This window comes from Neoarius graeffei, chromosome 16 (assembly GCF_027579695.1).
Source record: "Neoarius graeffei isolate fNeoGra1 chromosome 16, fNeoGra1.pri, whole genome shotgun sequence".
NCBI lineage: Eukaryota > Metazoa > Chordata > Actinopteri > Siluriformes > Ariidae > Neoarius > Neoarius graeffei.
This window is the reverse complement of record NC_083584.1, coordinates 58409435-58426411: the sequence shown is the minus strand read 5'-3', so window position 1 is coordinate 58426411 and position 16977 is coordinate 58409435. Positions and strand designations below refer to the sequence as shown.

The 16977-nt window shown below is 49.3% G+C and overlaps 1 protein-coding gene across 1 annotated transcript in view; it reads right to left on the bottom strand.

The window, feature by feature from the left end:
• Positions 1-297: 297 nt before the first annotated feature.
• The window catches only part of LOC132900144 (zinc finger FYVE domain-containing protein 1-like), a 58607-nt gene continuing 41927 nt past the window's right edge, over positions 298-16977 (bottom strand). Inside the window, exons 7-11 of the mRNA XM_060942174.1 lie at positions 5879-5996; positions 3826-3996; positions 3395-3584; positions 2877-2975; positions 298-530 (exon numbers count right to left, since the gene is read on the bottom strand). Of these exons, the coding sequence (XP_060798157.1) occupies positions 298-530; positions 2877-2975; positions 3395-3584; positions 3826-3996; positions 5879-5996 (811 nt within the window). The remainder of the gene's footprint in view (positions 531-2876; positions 2976-3394; positions 3585-3825; positions 3997-5878; positions 5997-16977) is intronic.

The following is a 16977-nucleotide window of genomic DNA, read 5'->3' as shown; positions in this document are numbered from 1 at the left end:
TGTTGAGAGTAATAAACGTCAGAGCCCGTGCTGTCGGACGATGCACATGGGGAGGTTTTGGAAAAGTACAGGAAATAAACCTGCACCGAATGGTTTCCCCGACTGTCTGCAAAATAAAAGGACAGTCATTTACAAGCTGCTGATTAACTCAGCCTCTCAGCGTGGCATTCAGGGACATCTTTTGACTGATGTTTAAGGTTAACACCTTCAGATAAGATGTGAGTGTACTACACTGAAGTCTCCGAGCTCAATCGGACACTTTCCGCTTTTTGTGTTTCAGAGCCATGATTTCTGGAGTCACTGGGAGTCTAACTGGGTGGCACAGGCATCACACACCCTCACCGGATGATCCCAGCCACGAGACGGCACGGGGCGGCATTGAGCCGAGCAGCCAGCACACACCCCCTGACCGCATGCACGGCAGTGGTGCTTGGGCACGCTCGAGCTGAACGCCTTGGCACACTGATGGCACTGAGTGATCTCATGGTCTGGTACCCAGTAGTCAGGTCGCGCCACTCCCTTTACGAAACCTGCAGTGATGACACAAGGATGGAAGTCAGTATTGTGATTGGTTCGAGTTGGTCATGTCGATTATTCATGCCGGTTTTGCCTCCAGGTTTATACAACAAAGCCCAAACTTCAGCTTCATGCAGCCTGCAGTATCTAACAGTCCAGAGTCCACTGGAGCTAAACACATCACTGTCACGATCAAGAAGGTGCACAAGAAATACAACAGCAGGTCGAATAACTTCCTAAAAATACTTTTAGTCACTGGTTATTATTATTATTATTATTATTTTTAAAAACCCTTGTTTCTGGGTTGTTGAGCAGATTCAGAAATCATTGACAACCAAAATATAAGATTTGAATCCATTTTACTTCAGATATATCACATTTATAAAATCACATCAGGAGCTCATTACATTACTTCTCTGGAGTGCGTCATAAATTTGTTTGAACTTTTGCAAAGATTACACTGGGTTTTCTACAAGGACCATGTTGAAGAATCCGACCATCATTCATACAGTGGATATAAAAAGTCTACACACCCTGTTAAAATGATTGGTTTTTCTGATGTTTAATTAAAAAAATTTAAAAAAGCGACCATGATAAATAATTTCAAAACTTTTCCCACCTTTAATGTGACCTATAACCTGTATAATTCAATTGAAAAACAAACAAATCTTTTCGGGGGGAAAAACATAAAACATTAAAAATGTACAATAAGCTGGTTGCATAAGTGTGCACACCCTTAAACTAATACTTTCTTGAAGCACCTTTTGATTTAATTCCAGTGTTCAGTCTTCTGGGTCGGAGTCTATCAGCCTGCCGCATCTAGACTTGGCAATATTTGCCCACTCTTCCTTGCAAAAGCGCTCTGAATCTGTCAGATTGCGAGGGCGTCTCTTGTGCACAGCCCTCTTCAGGTCACCCCACAGATTTTCAGTTGGATTTAGGTCTGAGCTCTGGCTGGGCCGTTCCAAAACTTTTTGGGGTCATTGTCGTGCTGAAAGATGAAATTCCTCTTCATCTTCAGCTTTCTAGCAGACACCTGAAGGTTTTGGGCCAAAACTGACTGGTATTTAGAACTGTTCATAATTCCCTCCACCTTGACTAAAGCCCCTGTTCCAGCTGAAGAAAAACAACCCCAAAACATGATGCTGCCACCACCATGCTTCACCGTGGGTATGGGGTTCTTTTGGTGATGCGCAGTGTTGTTTTTGCACCAAACATACCTTTTGGAATTGTGGCCAAAAAGTTCAACCTTGGTTTCATCAGACCAGAACCAGAGTTGATGTATTTTTAGCTGGCCTGGATGTTTTTTTTTTACCCTACCTCATAGTCCAGACATATGGAGAATACGGGAGATTGTTGTCACATGTAGTACACAACCAGTACTTGCCAGAAATTCCTGCAGCTCCTTCAGTGTTGCTGTAGGCCTCTCGGCAGCCTCCCTGACCAGTTTTCGTCTTGTCTTTTTTCATCAGTTTTGGAGAGACGTCCAGTTCTCGGTAACATCACTGTTGTCCCATGTTTTCTCCACTTCTTGATGACTGTCTTCACTGTGCTCCATGGTATATCTAATGCCGTGGAAATGTTTTTGTCCGCTTCTCCTGACTGATACCTTTCAACAGTGAGATCCCTCTGATGCTTTGTAAGCTCTCTGTGAACCCTGGCTTTTGCTGGAGGACGAGACGGAGTTTGAACTTTATTTGGGGTTAATCAGAGTCATTTTAACTGATGGCAGGTTTGAACCCAAAAAGACTGAATGCTCGAATTAAACCAAAAGCTGCTTCAATAAAGTATTAGTTTAAGGGTGTAAACACTTCTGCAACCAACTAATTGTACATTTAAAAAAAAAAAAAATTCCCGCCTAATTGTACAGGTTATAGGTCACATTAAAGGTGGGAAAAGTTTTGAAATTATTTATCGTGATCTCATTTTTTTACATCAGAAAAACCGATCATTTTAACGGGGTGTGTAGACTTTTTATATCCACTGTATTTCATTACTAGCATATCGCATTCCCTTTATAACTTTATGCAGAGCAGAATCAATTATGAGGGCAATAACATTTTGTCTCAAATGAGCACTGAGATATAAATAATAATAATCCAGAGGATTCAGAGGATTGAGATAAGAAGTCACACCCACATGACTCATTCTTGCACATACAAGAACTGCAGAGGAAACTTTTTTCCTTCAAAAAAACGATACAGGAAATGGAGCTACAGTAACTGCAGTAACGTAGCATATTTAAAGGTTTTAGTTTTATAAATCTCCAGATTTTCATGTTTTAGAATTAGTGAATCAAAATAAGCAAGTCCTGAAGCAAAAGCATGATCGCAGCCATGTTGTGCATTTCACACACTTACAGAGAGGGTAGTCGACCGCATTCGAGACCATATCCAGCGTCGACTGCGCCATCTCCGTCACCCTGCGCGCCACAAGTGCCTTGGGCTCCGTCTGTGCCACTGCAGGGAACAACGGGTCAGCGAAAGATACCATGACGCAATGCAAACACATACAGTCGAATTCGATCAAAAAAGGAAACAAAGCTTCAGCTGATTGAAGCCTCATACAGTGCACCATTTGGGATCGTGCTACATTGGCAAGACTCGTACTGGGATCAGACGACGCTGCGTTTTGTTCGGGAGACTCAACGTTACAAATTTGACCTCGACCAATCATCTTTAACATTAGGGAGGAGGGTCAATAAACTGCCAATCATGGCTCTTATCAAACATATTGGAGAAAAACAGACAAGAAAATACAAAATATTCCGACATGCCAGATTTTTCATCAGGGCGTCCCAGAGTTCCTGTAGGCTGATCCCAGCATTAATGCTACTATTCATCCCTCTAATATCAGAGCCTGAGGCTTGTATTCTTACCCTGGATGGTTTGTGGAGCTCCTCCTTGCTGATGGCAGGCGTCGCAAACTCGCACCGGGTTCCTGCCCCAGCCCCTCTCCGGCACAGGCATGCTGCGGGTGGAGCAGGCCTGACAGAAACCCTCACCGCAAGCACGACAGTGGTGCTTCCTCTCGGCCTCCTCGAACACCCGCTTACAGCCGTGGCATTCCTTCAGAACGGGAACATTATGGCTGAGGATAAGCTTTTCAAAATTTTTTCAGCTCAATTTGCTGGTTAATTCCAAATCCAGCTTTTTCATTCATCTTGTGTAAACGCTATAGAAATACACTTTAGTCAGAAATATCAATGCTGTTTGGATGAGGAGTGCATCATCAGTCACATTTTCACTCCACATCAGGTTGGGTCACTCCTCCCGAGTTACGCTGTGATCAAGTGGAGGTTTAACTTACTGTAATTTCGGCATCCGGCCTCCAATAGGGCGGAGCCACCTGATCTGTGATCCAGGCTGTGACTGCTTTGGTGGGACCGGAGCTGTACTCGGAGACAGACTGGAGGACATAGTTTACTCCGTCTAACACCCGCTGGGCCGCGTTCTGGTGGTCTGTCTGGAAAGCTTCCGACTGGAGAGACAGTTCAGAGAGTGGTTTTAAACGTGGTCTGATCACTACTGAGCAACGGACCACACGTTTATCATTTCAGATCTTAGATCAGTGTAACAGGAACAATTATGCTCCCAGTGCTCGCTCTGTCATCAGGAGACCCGAATTTCGAATCGCGGCGACGTCACAGTCGTCTGTGCTGAGGTTTTCCTACTGGTACAAATACGTATAAGAGGAAAGGGAAAGAAAGAAAGCAGTGGCGGCTGGTAGTCTTTCAAACGGGAGGCTGGTCGGTTACGATATTTCCAGATTTTAAAAGAAAAAACACATCAATTTTGCCCATACTCTTGCCTCTGATCTGGCTGATTGTTGGCAGTGTCACAAACTGTGAAATAACAGGTTCTTTTGGCCCATTAGCCTACTGTCCAATATACATGATGGTGGTGTTGGGGGGGGGGATATTTTAATATTTTATATTTTAAAATTGTTGCATGTTGTTTCAAAATTGACCTCGGCTGTGTTTTTGTTTAAAAATGTTTTCCAATGAGAAATGTTTTATTGACAATTTTGATAACCCTTCACTTTTAATCCAGGTCTGTAGTGTGAAATGTTCTCGGCTGTGTTTTTGTTTAAAAATGTTTTCCAAATTGTAGCTGTGTTTAATTCATATCCAGAGAAATATATATTCCAATATAATATACTCAGCATAAACATTTTAAATAGATTCTATATTTTTGGTCCATCCATGACATATTACTAAAGTAGCTTATTTACTGTTGTTGATGTGGGTCACTTGCTGTTAACCAATTCACTTTCTCGTACCAGGAGAGCTGAAAGGAACGAGTATTATTCCCTACCTTTTTCACCAAGTCAATTTGAGGCGTTGGTCTACCCTGCTCTTTAATTTTAATTTTTTCCTCGAAAGGAAGACTGGCAAATGGCTTCGCCAAAATTAAATCAGCAATGCTTGGCATCCGTGCGCAGCTTTCTTGCTAGCTGACTAGCCCCCTCAAGTTCAAGTTCAGTCACTCAAATAAACGAAATTTCTGGAACTAAGATAGCAAACTTGACAACACTATATTTACACTTTATTTACAATGAAAATATATACAAATTAAAAAAGCTGGTAGAAACCGTATGTAATGAATGAAATCGAAATGTAAGCCTGGGCCGATCTCTTACAATACACCACAGCACTTGCGAATCCGCATGGGACTGAACTGATGTTGCCAGATACTGCTGACGTTATCCAGCCCAAAATATGTTCAAATCCCACCAAAAAGCACTTAAAACCGCCCAATCTGGCAACACTGTACCGCTGCCTGTCTATAGTTGAAACGAGCTGTCAATCAAAGAAAATATCCGGCCGCTTTCACCAATCACCAGTCTCCTCGCGGAAACTGCCATGTCCCTCCCATGTGAGGCTCGGAGTCCGTGGGCGGGCATTTTCGCAGTATTTGTCCAATAACCGTCTTGCATTTTGAGATTGAAAAGCGCATAGCTCCCAAATGCCGTTGAAGTCCATTGAGGCTGGGAGTCCGTGAGACTCTGTGGGCGGGCATTTTCGCAGTATTTGTCCAATAATCGTCTTGCATTTTGAGATTGACAAGCACATAGCTCCCAATCCACTGAGGCTGGGCTGCATCGCGTTGTCACGAGGGGGAAAAACTCACGCACACATTAGGCGAACTGGGGAAAGTTATAACAGAATGATTTCGCACTGTAGTGGGTTGAGCACATATATTTCTATGATTCTGGATCTGAAATAGCAATGTTATAAGGTCGGCTATAACATAAGCCTAGCGCAATTCATCCTACACGATGTTCGTCATTTTTAGAGGAGGCTGAGCCTCCCTCGTTGTCTTAGAGCAATCGCCTGTGAAAGAAAGAAAGAAAGACTCACCCCCTGCCAGACGTGCTTGACTTCACTGCGCACCACAGTGCTCTCGGGGTCCTGATTCCCCACCCAGTACTGCCTGCTCCGGTAGATGATGCCACAGTACGGACACTCCAGCACGTACCTGCAGAAACCGCGTTAAAGGATCTACTATAGATCTCATCACAGTGACCTGAGGTGAACTTTCAAAGATATATTTTAGGGATTTTTATTTATTTTTAAATTGTACTAAGTGTGAAAGTGTCATTTTATGAACGCACACCCTGCGTCTGAAATCGCTCGCTCGTTCACTACTCCCTGCATAGTGAATTCCTATATAGCGAGCTCATTGGTAAAATGAGAAGAGTAAAAAAAAACCCCGCTTTCGGACAGTAGTCCGTCACACAATCAAAACGTGCCCGATCAGTCAGCTGGTGAGTTTTCAAAATAAATACATGCGTGCATTTTTGTAATAAATCCATATTATACTGAGCGTATTTCCCACATTAATAAATACAAAGGACTTTGTGTCTGCTGCATCTTTGTTTTTTTTTTAAATCAAGGCTGAATTCTTTCTTCTTTGCCGCTGCCTTTTATTAAATCAAATTTGAGACTTTTGATTTGATTTCTTTCAGCGTGACTGCAATGCATGATGGGATATATTGCTTTGGTTAGTGACCATCGGCTGTACACTACATTTTGTGATGCATTGTGGGATACTTTTGAGTGCACTATATAGGTTTCGGACAGCACTACAAAATGGCGTCCCCACTATATAGTGCCCTATATAGTGAGTAGGGAGCGATTTCAGACACAGGGATGTACACATTATATATCTACACTACCGTTCAAAAGTTTGGGGTCACCCAGACAATTTTGTGTTTTCCATGAAAAGTCACACTTTTATTTACTACCATAAGTTGTAAAATGAATAGAAAATATAGTCAAGACATTTTTCTGGCCATTTTGAGCATTTAATCGACCCCACAAATGTGATGCTCCAGAAACTCAATCTGCTCAAAGGAAGGTCAGTTTTATAGCTTCTCTAAAGAGCTAAACTGTTTTCAGCTGTGCTAACATGATTGTACAAGGGTTTTCTAATCATCCATTAGCCTTCTGAGGCAATGAGCAAACACATTGTACCATTAGAACACTGGAGTGATAGTTGCTGGAAATGGACCTCTATACACCTATGGAGATATTGCACCAAAAACCAGACATTTGCAGCTAGAATAGTCATTTACCACATTAGCAATGTATAGAGTGTATTTCTGATTAGTTTAAAGGGATCTTCATTGAAAAGAACAGTGCTTTTCTTTCAAAAATAAGGACATTTTAAAGTGACCCCAAACTTTTGAATGGTATTGTATATGATAAGCGGCAAAGTTTTTGTTTGTTTGTTCGTTGGTCCTGAGCTAACGTCGCCATTTCTCGACAGATTTTCACCAAATTTGGCAAGTAGGTCTAGGGATGACCCGGAAATTTGCAGATATAAACAAAATTAATGTACGGGCCCCATGGAGGTCCCTGGGGGGGCACAACATCCACCCACCCTCTCCCTCAATACCTTTTACATTAAACGTAATGTGAAAGCATTCCTGTCAACACAAACTCTCGACAGATCTTCACTAAACTTGGCATGTAGGTACAGGAGATAGCCACAATTTGGCAGAACTCAGAAATTCCATATTTGGACCCCAGGGGTGGTGGGCTCCTGGGTGGTGGATGTTTGGATTTTTGTTCGTCTTGGGTTAACATGACCATTTCTCAACCGATCTTCACCAAATTTGACATGGAATTCTGAGGGCAACCCAGAATTTTGCAAAACCCGGGCAACCTGCTAGTGTGTATGTATATATGATTGATATTTTTTCCCCCTCCATGTCCTTGGACAAAGTGAAGGACCGTGCATCTTTCAAGCCAGAGGTGGACAAAGTACCCAAGTTCATTACTTAAGTCAAAGTACAGATCCCACTGGTCAAATGTTACTCAAATACAAGTGAAAGTTGTCCAGTCAAATTGTTACTTAAGTACTGAAGTATTTGTTTTTAAAAATACTAAAGGACATTTTCTGTCAACGCATTATTGTATTATTGCCACAACGCTTACGAAACCTAATGCCTCTGAAGCAACCGACTGGATTTACTGACTAACTTGTAGAACCTGTAGAATAAACACCTGGTAGAATGTTACAAAATGAAACACGACTGAACTGAGAAACAGCCATTGTCTTTTTTTTTTTTTAATCATAACACTCCTTCCCGCCCCCACAAAGCAGCATGGTAGTGTTCTGACCCAGCTCTGGCAGTGTGTGCACACATGTATGTGTCATGGTCCTACCTGTGGTTTCCTCTCTTCAGGTAACATTCCACTCCTCTCCACTCTGTATTACCTGCCATGCCCGCATGCTCCTTCCCCATCAGGCTCACCTGCTGTCTATTAACATCATCAACCCTCATTTGACTTTCAGTGGCTGTCATTGGCTGGTTCCTATCACTTGCTCCCTTCCCTGTGCATATTTAAACTGCAGTCCTCCCAAGCTTCAGTGTCAGATCGTCTTTCTCGGCATCTACTCCGTCAACTCTTCAGCCCTGTCCTGTCTGCCTGCTGAGAGCCTGCTCACCAGGAAACCGCCTGAACATCAAGGGCTTGCAGCCAAACCACTCTGACAATGTCTGATCTCAGAAGCTAAGCAGGGTTGGGCCTGGTTAGTACTTGGATGGGAGACCTCAGACATCACCACCATGCTCCCACCAGCCATCCTTGCCTCTCAGTCTTCCTGCCACTGGACTTCACACACACATCCTCCCAATTCCCTTTCCCCTGCTATCAATAAATTCAACATTTAACTTGCGCTCTTGGGTCCTCATCTGTTTGTCCTGACAGAACGATCTGACCATCATGGGGATTGAGCCCGAAATGACTGCCCTGCTGCGACTGGAACGCACAGAAGGAGACATAAACCGGATGTCCGGCGACATTGCATCTCTGCTCCAGCTTGACCACCAACAACGACAGCAGTTCAAACTAACAGTTCCAACAGCATCAGATAACTCAAGTCATGCAAGTACTCACCAACCTCACCACCCCATCCGCTTCTGCACCACCAAGCCCCTCTGCCGTGGCTTCTCCTTGTAATCCAGTGGCTCCAGTCCTGGCGGCACAGCTTCTAGCTCCTGGTGACCCGGAACCGAAGATTGGTAATCCGGAACGTTTCAATGGTGACCCAAACCAGGTCCGCCCATTCCTGACCAGCTGCTGTATCCAGTTTTCTCTGCAGCCCAGGACCTTCTTGACGGAGGGAGCCAAGGTGGGGTATGTCATCACTCACCTGACCGGCCTGGCTCGGCTGTGGGGGACAGCAGAGTTCGACCGGCAGACCCCGGCCTGTGCCTCCTTCAGTGCCTTCGCCGAGGAGATGTTAAAGGTGTTCGACCTGGGCTCGTCAAGAACAGAGGCGTCACGAGCACTGATGAGTATTCGTCAGGGCAACCGGACGGTGGCGGACTACTCCATCGACTTTCGTACCCTGGCGAGGCGCAGTTCGTGGAACATGGCGGCACTGGTGGACACCTTCCTCCACAGTTTGGCGGACTACATCAAAGATGAGCTCGTTTCCCATGAGCAACCCCCGACCCTCGATGAGGCCATTGACCTCGCTGTACACATCGATCACCGTATTCAGATCCGCAGACAAGAGAAGGGGCCACCGTGTCACCACCTGCCCGGCAAAAGCCAGAGCTCACCAGGTGTAGGGGAGATCCGGGTGAGCTCGACACATATCCAGTCTCCCTCCATCCGAAAACCCCTGCTTCAGCTCCGCCTTCAGCTTCCCGACACCACTTGTGCCCTGGCCGCCCTGGTGGACTCTGGAGCCGAAGCTAACATCATGGACACAGAGTTCGCACGGCAGCTGGGTGTGGCCCGTCACCATCTCACTCCACCCGTTCCTGTACGAGCGCTGGGTGGACATCGTCTCGGCACAGTGACACACATCACAGCCCCCGTGACTATGCTGCTGTCAGGAAACCACCAGGAGTCCATCCAGTTTCACCTCCTACACTCACCCGGCCAACCACTCATCCTAGGCTACCCGTGGCTCCGTCAACACAACCCCCAACTTGACTGGGAGACTGGCACGATACGAAAGTGGGGAAGGGGCTGCCATCAGACCTGCTTAAGGGGGGGGGCGTCCTGCCAACCAACCAGGAGACCACCAGCTCCGCCCCCGACATATCCAAGGTTCCTGTCTGCTATCACCACCTGAGAAAGGTGTTCAACAAGTCCAAGGCCACGTCTCTGCCCCCACACCGACCTTACGACTGCGCCATTGACCTCCTGCCAGGCACCGCACCCCCGAAGGGCCGTCTCTACTCCCTGTCAGCCCCGGAAAGAAAGGCCATGGAGGACTACATAAACGACTCTCTGGCTGCTGGCCTAATCCGTCCATTGTCCTCTCCTGCTGGAGCTGGATTCTTCTTTGTGGGCAAGAAGGATGGTTCTCTTCGCCCATGCATAGATTACCGGGGCTTGAACGACATTACGGTTAAGAACCGCTACCCTCTGCCACTACTCTCCTCCGCCTTTGAACTGCTGCAAGGGGCCACAGTATTCACCAAGCTGGATCTTCAGAACGCTTACCATCTGGTGCGAGTGAGAGAAGGCGACGAGTGGAAGACGACGTTCAACACCCCGATGGGACATTATGAATACCTTGTCATGCCATTCGGTCTCACCAATGCCCCAGCAGTGTTCCAGGTGCTGGTAAACGACATCCTCAGAGACATGCTCAACAAGTTTGTTTTCGTTTACTTGGACGATATTTTGATCTTCTCTAAAACCCTGTCTGAACACACTCACCATGTCCAGTTGGTCCTGCACCGCCTGCTGGAGAACTCGCTGTTTGTGAAAGCAGAGAAGTGCGAGTTCCACGCTCAGTCTGTCTTGTTCCTGGGATATGTGGTGACTGAGGGCAGCATTCAAATGGACCCTGCGAAGGTGTCGGCAGTAACATCGTGGCAGGTTCCTGAGAGCCGTAAGAAACTGCAGCAGTTCCTGGGGTTTGCCAACTTCTATAGAAGATTCATCCGAGGCTACAGCACCGTGGCAGCCCCACTCACCGCACTGACCAGCATCAAACAGCTGTTCCAATGGACTGCAGCAGCTGACAAAGCCTTCGAAACCCTCAAGGCCTGTTTCACTTCAGCTCCCATCCTCCGGATGCCTGACGCCGAGCGGCAGTTTGTGGTGGAGGTAGATGCTTCGGACGTGGGAGTCGGGGCTGTGCTTTCCCAGCGAGCAGCAGAGGATGGCAAAATGCACCCCTGTGCCTTCTACTTCCGAAGACTGACCCCAGCAGAAAGCAACTACGACATCGGCAACCGCGAGCTACTGGCTGTCAAGCTCGTCCTCGAGGAGTGGCGCCACTGGTTGGAGGGGTCTAGGGTTCCGTTTGTGGTCTGGACAGACCACAAAAACCTGGAGTATATCTGGACAGCCAGGAGGCTAAACTCCCGCCAGCGCCGGTGGTCATTATTCTTCACCCGTTTCAACTTTGTCCTTTCCTACCGTCCTGGCTCCTGCAACATCAAGCCCGATGCACTCTCCCAGATGTTTCAGAGGGATGATGCATCCAAGGAGGACTCTACACCCATCCTCCCAAGCCCCTGTGTCATTGCTGCCCTGACCTGGGACATCGAGGAGCAGGTTCGAGAAGCCATCAGGGACCAGCCAAGCCCCAGCGGTTGCCCCTCCAACTGTCTTTATGTCCCAGCCGGTCTGAGGTCTCAGGTCATTCAATGGGGACATGACTCCCGCCTGGCCTGTCACCCCGGGGTCACACACACCCTCCATCTGCTGTCTCGGCGGTTCTGGTGGCCGTTAATGAGGAAGGACATCCGGGATTTTGTGAGAGCCTGCCCCACTTGCAACCAGCACAAATCCCCCAGTCAGCCCCCAGCCGGGTTACTCCAGCCCCTGCCAGTACCCATGTGTCCCTGGTCCCATGTCTCCCTGGATTTTGTTACTGGTCTTCCCCCGTCGGAAGGGAATACGATCATCCTCACCATCGTGGACCGCTTCAGTAAGATGACCCACTTTGTGCCTCTCCCTAAACTGCCAACTGCGAAGGAGACTGCCCGGGTCATCTTAGAACACATCTTCCGAGTCCACGGCCTGCCCAGGGACATCGTGTCCAACCGGGGACCGCAGTTCTCCACCAGGTTCTGGAAGGAATTCTGCCACCTCCTCGGGGCCACTGCCAGTCTGTCATCTGGGTTTCACCCACAGTCAAATGGCCAAACAGAGCGTATGAACCAAGAACTGGAGAAGGCACTTAGGTGTGTGGCTTCACGCAACCCCCACGCCTGGGCTCAACATCTGCTCTGGGTGGAATATGCCCACAACTCCTTCACCAGTTCTGCCACCAGACTCTCACCCTTCCAGTGTGTGTATGGTTATCAACCACCTCTGTTTGCCAGCCAGGAGGGAGAAGCCACCTGCCCGTCTGCTTTTGCCTACGTCCGCCGCACGTGGGCCCAGGCCCGCACCGCACTCCTGAAATCCAGTACCAGCTATGCTATTGGGGCTAACTGGTGGAGGACCCCTGCACCTGTTTACCATGTCGGCCAGAAGGTATGGTTGTCTGCTTGAGACCTACCACTGCGGGTGGAGTCACACAAATTGGCTCCTCGCTACATCGGACCCTTCCCCGTACAGAAGGTCATCAGTCCAATGGCAGTTCGGCTGTTGCTGCCCAGGACCATGAAGATACATCTCACCTTCCATGTCTCCAAGCTCAAACCGGTGCACGAGAGTCCCCTGATCCCGGTAACACCACCGCCCCCTCCCCCACGCTTCATTGATGGTGGACCTGTCTACACAGTCCGGCGACGGCTCCGCTCGCAATGAAGGGGCAGGGGCATCCAATACTTGGTAGACTGGGAGGGTTATGGTCCTGAGGAGAGGGCATGGGTCCCTGCTGGAAGGATTCTGGATCTGGCCCTCATCGCCGACTTCCATCGACTACACCCTGACCAGCCCTCCATCCGACGGGGTCGACGTAGGGGTTCTCATCGTGCGGATCCACTTCCGGACCCTGCTCCTACTCCTGTGCCCGAGTCTGACACTGAACTGAATCCTGGGCGGGGGCCCTTGGATGACGAGTCTTCCGACAGTGAAGATGGTGTGGAGGCTATGGACACTGACCGGTCAGAGGAATTCTGACCCTCCACCGGTATTCCCCCTCCTCCCGCCCGTCTTGGTGGATCTGTGTCTTGGGACTTCTGGAGCCGTCCCTTGAGGGGGGGTTCTGTCATGGTCCTACCTGTGTTTTCCTCTCTTCAGGTAACATTCCACTCCTCTCCACTCTGTATTACCTGCCACGCCCACATGCTCCTTCCCCATCAGGCTCACCTGCTGTCTATTAACATCATCAACCCTCATTTGACTTTCAGTGGCTGTCATTGGCTGGTTCCTATCACCTGCTCCCTTCCCTGTGCATATTTAAACTGCTGTCCACCCAAGCTTCAGTGTCAGATCGTCTTTCTAGGCATCTACTCCGTCAACTCTTCAGCCCTGTCCTGTCTGCCTGCTGAGAGCCTGCTCACTGGGAAACTGCCTGAACATCAAGGGCTGTCAGCTTGCAGCCAGACCACTCTGACACCGCCTGATCTCAGAAGCTAAGCAGGGTCGGGCTAGGTTAGTACTTGGATGGGAGACCTCAGACATCCCTGTCTCTCAGTCTTCCTGCCACTGGATTTCACACACATCCTCCCTTTCCCCTGCTATCAATAAATTCAACATTTAACTTGCGCTCTTGGGTCCTTGTCTGTTTGTCCTGACAGTATGTGTAGGTTAATCGGGAAGACCATGGAATAGCTATAAATGCAGCTTGCTCAGAAAATAAAAAGGACAATCCAACCTGATTAAAACCCAGGTCCACACCTTGAGCTTAATAACTGCCCAACAGCAACACTGCTTTAAGCAAGACAAAAAAATGCAAGACCATCATCTGACATCAAAACAAATTCCAGCAATTTGTTGTGACTGACCAGTACAATACTGTCCATCTCATTTTTTTTTAGTTCTTAGAAATCATATTGGGTATCTAACGCTACTAGAAAAGAAAGATTTCTACATTTTGTTAATTTGGCAAGATTATGCTAAAACAAATATGTAGCGCTCTCTGAGGTGTAGGTGGAGCACAGAGGACGGCAGGACAAAGCTTCAGGTACAAATCGGCTTTTATTGCCAGACTTTTCAGTGTAACAATACCGTTTTTCTATTTAATACACATACACACACACGCTGTGTTCTTGTCCCGGGAAGAGCTCTCCTCTGCTCTCCCTCTGCCTCCTTAAATAGGGCACGGTTACTGGGAAGACACACAAACACAGGTTAATTACCGTCAGGTGTAGTGATTCTGCCACTCACCTTCCCTGGCTCCGCCCTCCTGTCACAGACCGGCGCTTGACCACGCCCCCGCTGCCACATACCCCCACCGCCCGACTCAGGCCGGGTGCCCGTCCGGCCCGCAGCCGACTCCCCCCCCCCCCCCCTTGACGGGAGAGGAAGTCCGCCACGACCATCTGCGCCCCCGGCCTGTGGACCACCTTGAAATTGAAGGGTTGGAGTGCCAGATACCAACGGGTGATCCGCGCGTTGGCATCTTTCATGCGGTGGAGCCACTGGAGGGGCGCGTGGTCCGAACAGAGGGTGAAAGGGTGCCCCAGCAGGTAGTAATGGTTGGCGAGGACCGCCCATTTGATCGCCAGGCATTCCTTCTCAATAGTGCTGTAGCGCCCCTCATGCACCGACAGCTTCCTGCTTATGTACAGGATGGGGCGGTCCTCCCCCTCCACCTCCTGGGACAACACCGCCCCCAGCCCTCTGTCTGACGCGTCGGTCTGCAACACAAAAGGGAGAGAAAAGTCAGGGGAGTGTAATAGTGGCCCCCCACACAGTGCAGCCTTTACCTCAGAGAAAGCCCGCTGGCACTGCTCCGTCCACTGGACCGGATCTGGCGCCCCCTTTTAAGTGAGGTCAGTCAGCGGGCTGGTGACGTCTGAATAATTAGGTGGGTGAGCGTGTGGAGTTTTGCGCGCAGGTCCATAATGTACTGAATTTCGTTTTTACTCTGTGACGGTCCCTCCTCCCAATTTTCTCGCAGCATGTCTAAAATGCCGCGCGGCTTACGCCCATATAGCAATTCAAACGGGGAAACCCCATGGAGGCTTGGGGGACCTCTCGCACTGCAAACAACAAGGGTTCGAGCCATTTATCCCAGTTACGTGCATCCTCACTTACGAATTTTTTAATTATATTCTTGAGGGTGCGATTGAACCGTTCAACTAAACCGTCCGTTTGTGGGTGATAAACGCTGGTGCGGATCGGCTTAATACCTAGTAGCCCATACAGTTCGCTCAGTGTTCGTGACATAAATGAGGTGCCTTGGTCAGTCAGAATCTCTTTCGGGATTCCAACCCAGGAGATGACGTGGAAGAGGGCCTCTGCAATACTGCGTGCTGAGATATTGCGAAGAGGCACCGCTTCCGGGTATCGCGTTGCATAGTCCACCAGAACCAATATAAAGCGGTACCCTCGTGTTGACCGATCTAATGGCCCGACGAGATCCATCCCAATTCTTTCGAACGGGGTCTCGATTAATGGTAGGGGGCGCAAAGGCGCTTTTGGAATGGCCGCTGGATTTACTAACTGGCATTCGCGGCACGCCGTACACCACTTACGGACATCGCCGCGAATCCCCGGCCAATAGAATCAGGCCATTATCCGGGCTAGTGTTTTATCCTGCCCTAGGTGTCCAGCCATAGGATTAAAGTGAGCCGCCTGAAATACCAATTCCCGGCGGCTCTTTGGAATTAACAGCTGTGTGACTCGCTCTTTCGTCTGAGTGTCCTGCGTTACTCGGTATAATCTATCCTTCATAATAGAAAAATAGGGGAAGGATGGGGTGGCGTTCGGCTGGAGTGTTTGACCATCGATTACTCTCACTTGGTCAAACGCATGTCGCAGAGTCTCGTCTTGCGATTGTTCTAATGGGAAATCCGTGAGGGATTCCCCAACAGAAAGAGGAGGAGCCGGCGGCTCCTCACTCTGTCGCGGAGATGACGTAGACGGCTCTGCGACAGCAGCTCCAGCCAAAGCGACACCAGGACCTCCCCCTGTCAAATGGCAGGACCCACTCTTTACTAGGCGCGTCCTTAAACCCCGAAATCCCGGCCAATCAGTCCCCAAAATTAAACAGTGGGTAAGGCGAGGATTAACCGCTGCCTTCACTATAGATTTTCCCCTCTGAAAAATATGTGGACCGACACCAAAGGGTAGCTGTGAACATCCCCGTGCGCACACAACACCTTCACCCCCTGTGCTCCCCCCAATGCCTCGTCTTGCACCAGGCTTTGGCGGATCGAGGTCTGATTGCAACCAGAATCCACCAACACCTGATATGTAGCCCCTTGGATACTCACCGGTATGCGATACGCTCCAGCCCGATCGAGGGCAGCTTCTGGCGCGTCGGGGATCCGTACCACCGCGCCCACCTCCATTGCTGCGCACTGTTGTTGCAGGTGGCCCGGCTCCCCGCAGCGCCAGCAAACCGGCCCGGGCTTTCCCTCTGCACCTGTGCTCTGGGGCTCACTCACCTGAGGGGGGGGAGAGACAGACACAGAAGGGAGAAACGGGAGGGCACCATGGGTGCGGCAAGCCGGCTGGGGTGGAGCCGGCCCCTGCCTCCGTGGTGGGGAATGGGGTGAGGACGGGACACAGAAGGGAGGGGAGAAAGAGAGATAGAAGAGGAGAGAAGAGAAGACGTTGTCGGCCGTCCTGCCACCGGAACAGCCGCCAAATGATCCTCCGCCAGTCCTACTGCCTGATCCAGCGACGCCGGGCGGTGGCACTGGACCCACTCCGCGGTTCCGGCTGGTAAGCAGGCGATGAACTGCTCCAGCACCACCTGATTGATGATTCCCTCGGCATCGCGATCGTCGGCCCTCAGCCACCGCCAGCAGGCGTCCCGGAGCTGCTGGCCGAACGCGAACGGCCGGCCGACTTCCTGCAACTGCAGCGCGCGGAAGCGCTGGCGCTGTTGTTCTGATGTGCGCCCCACG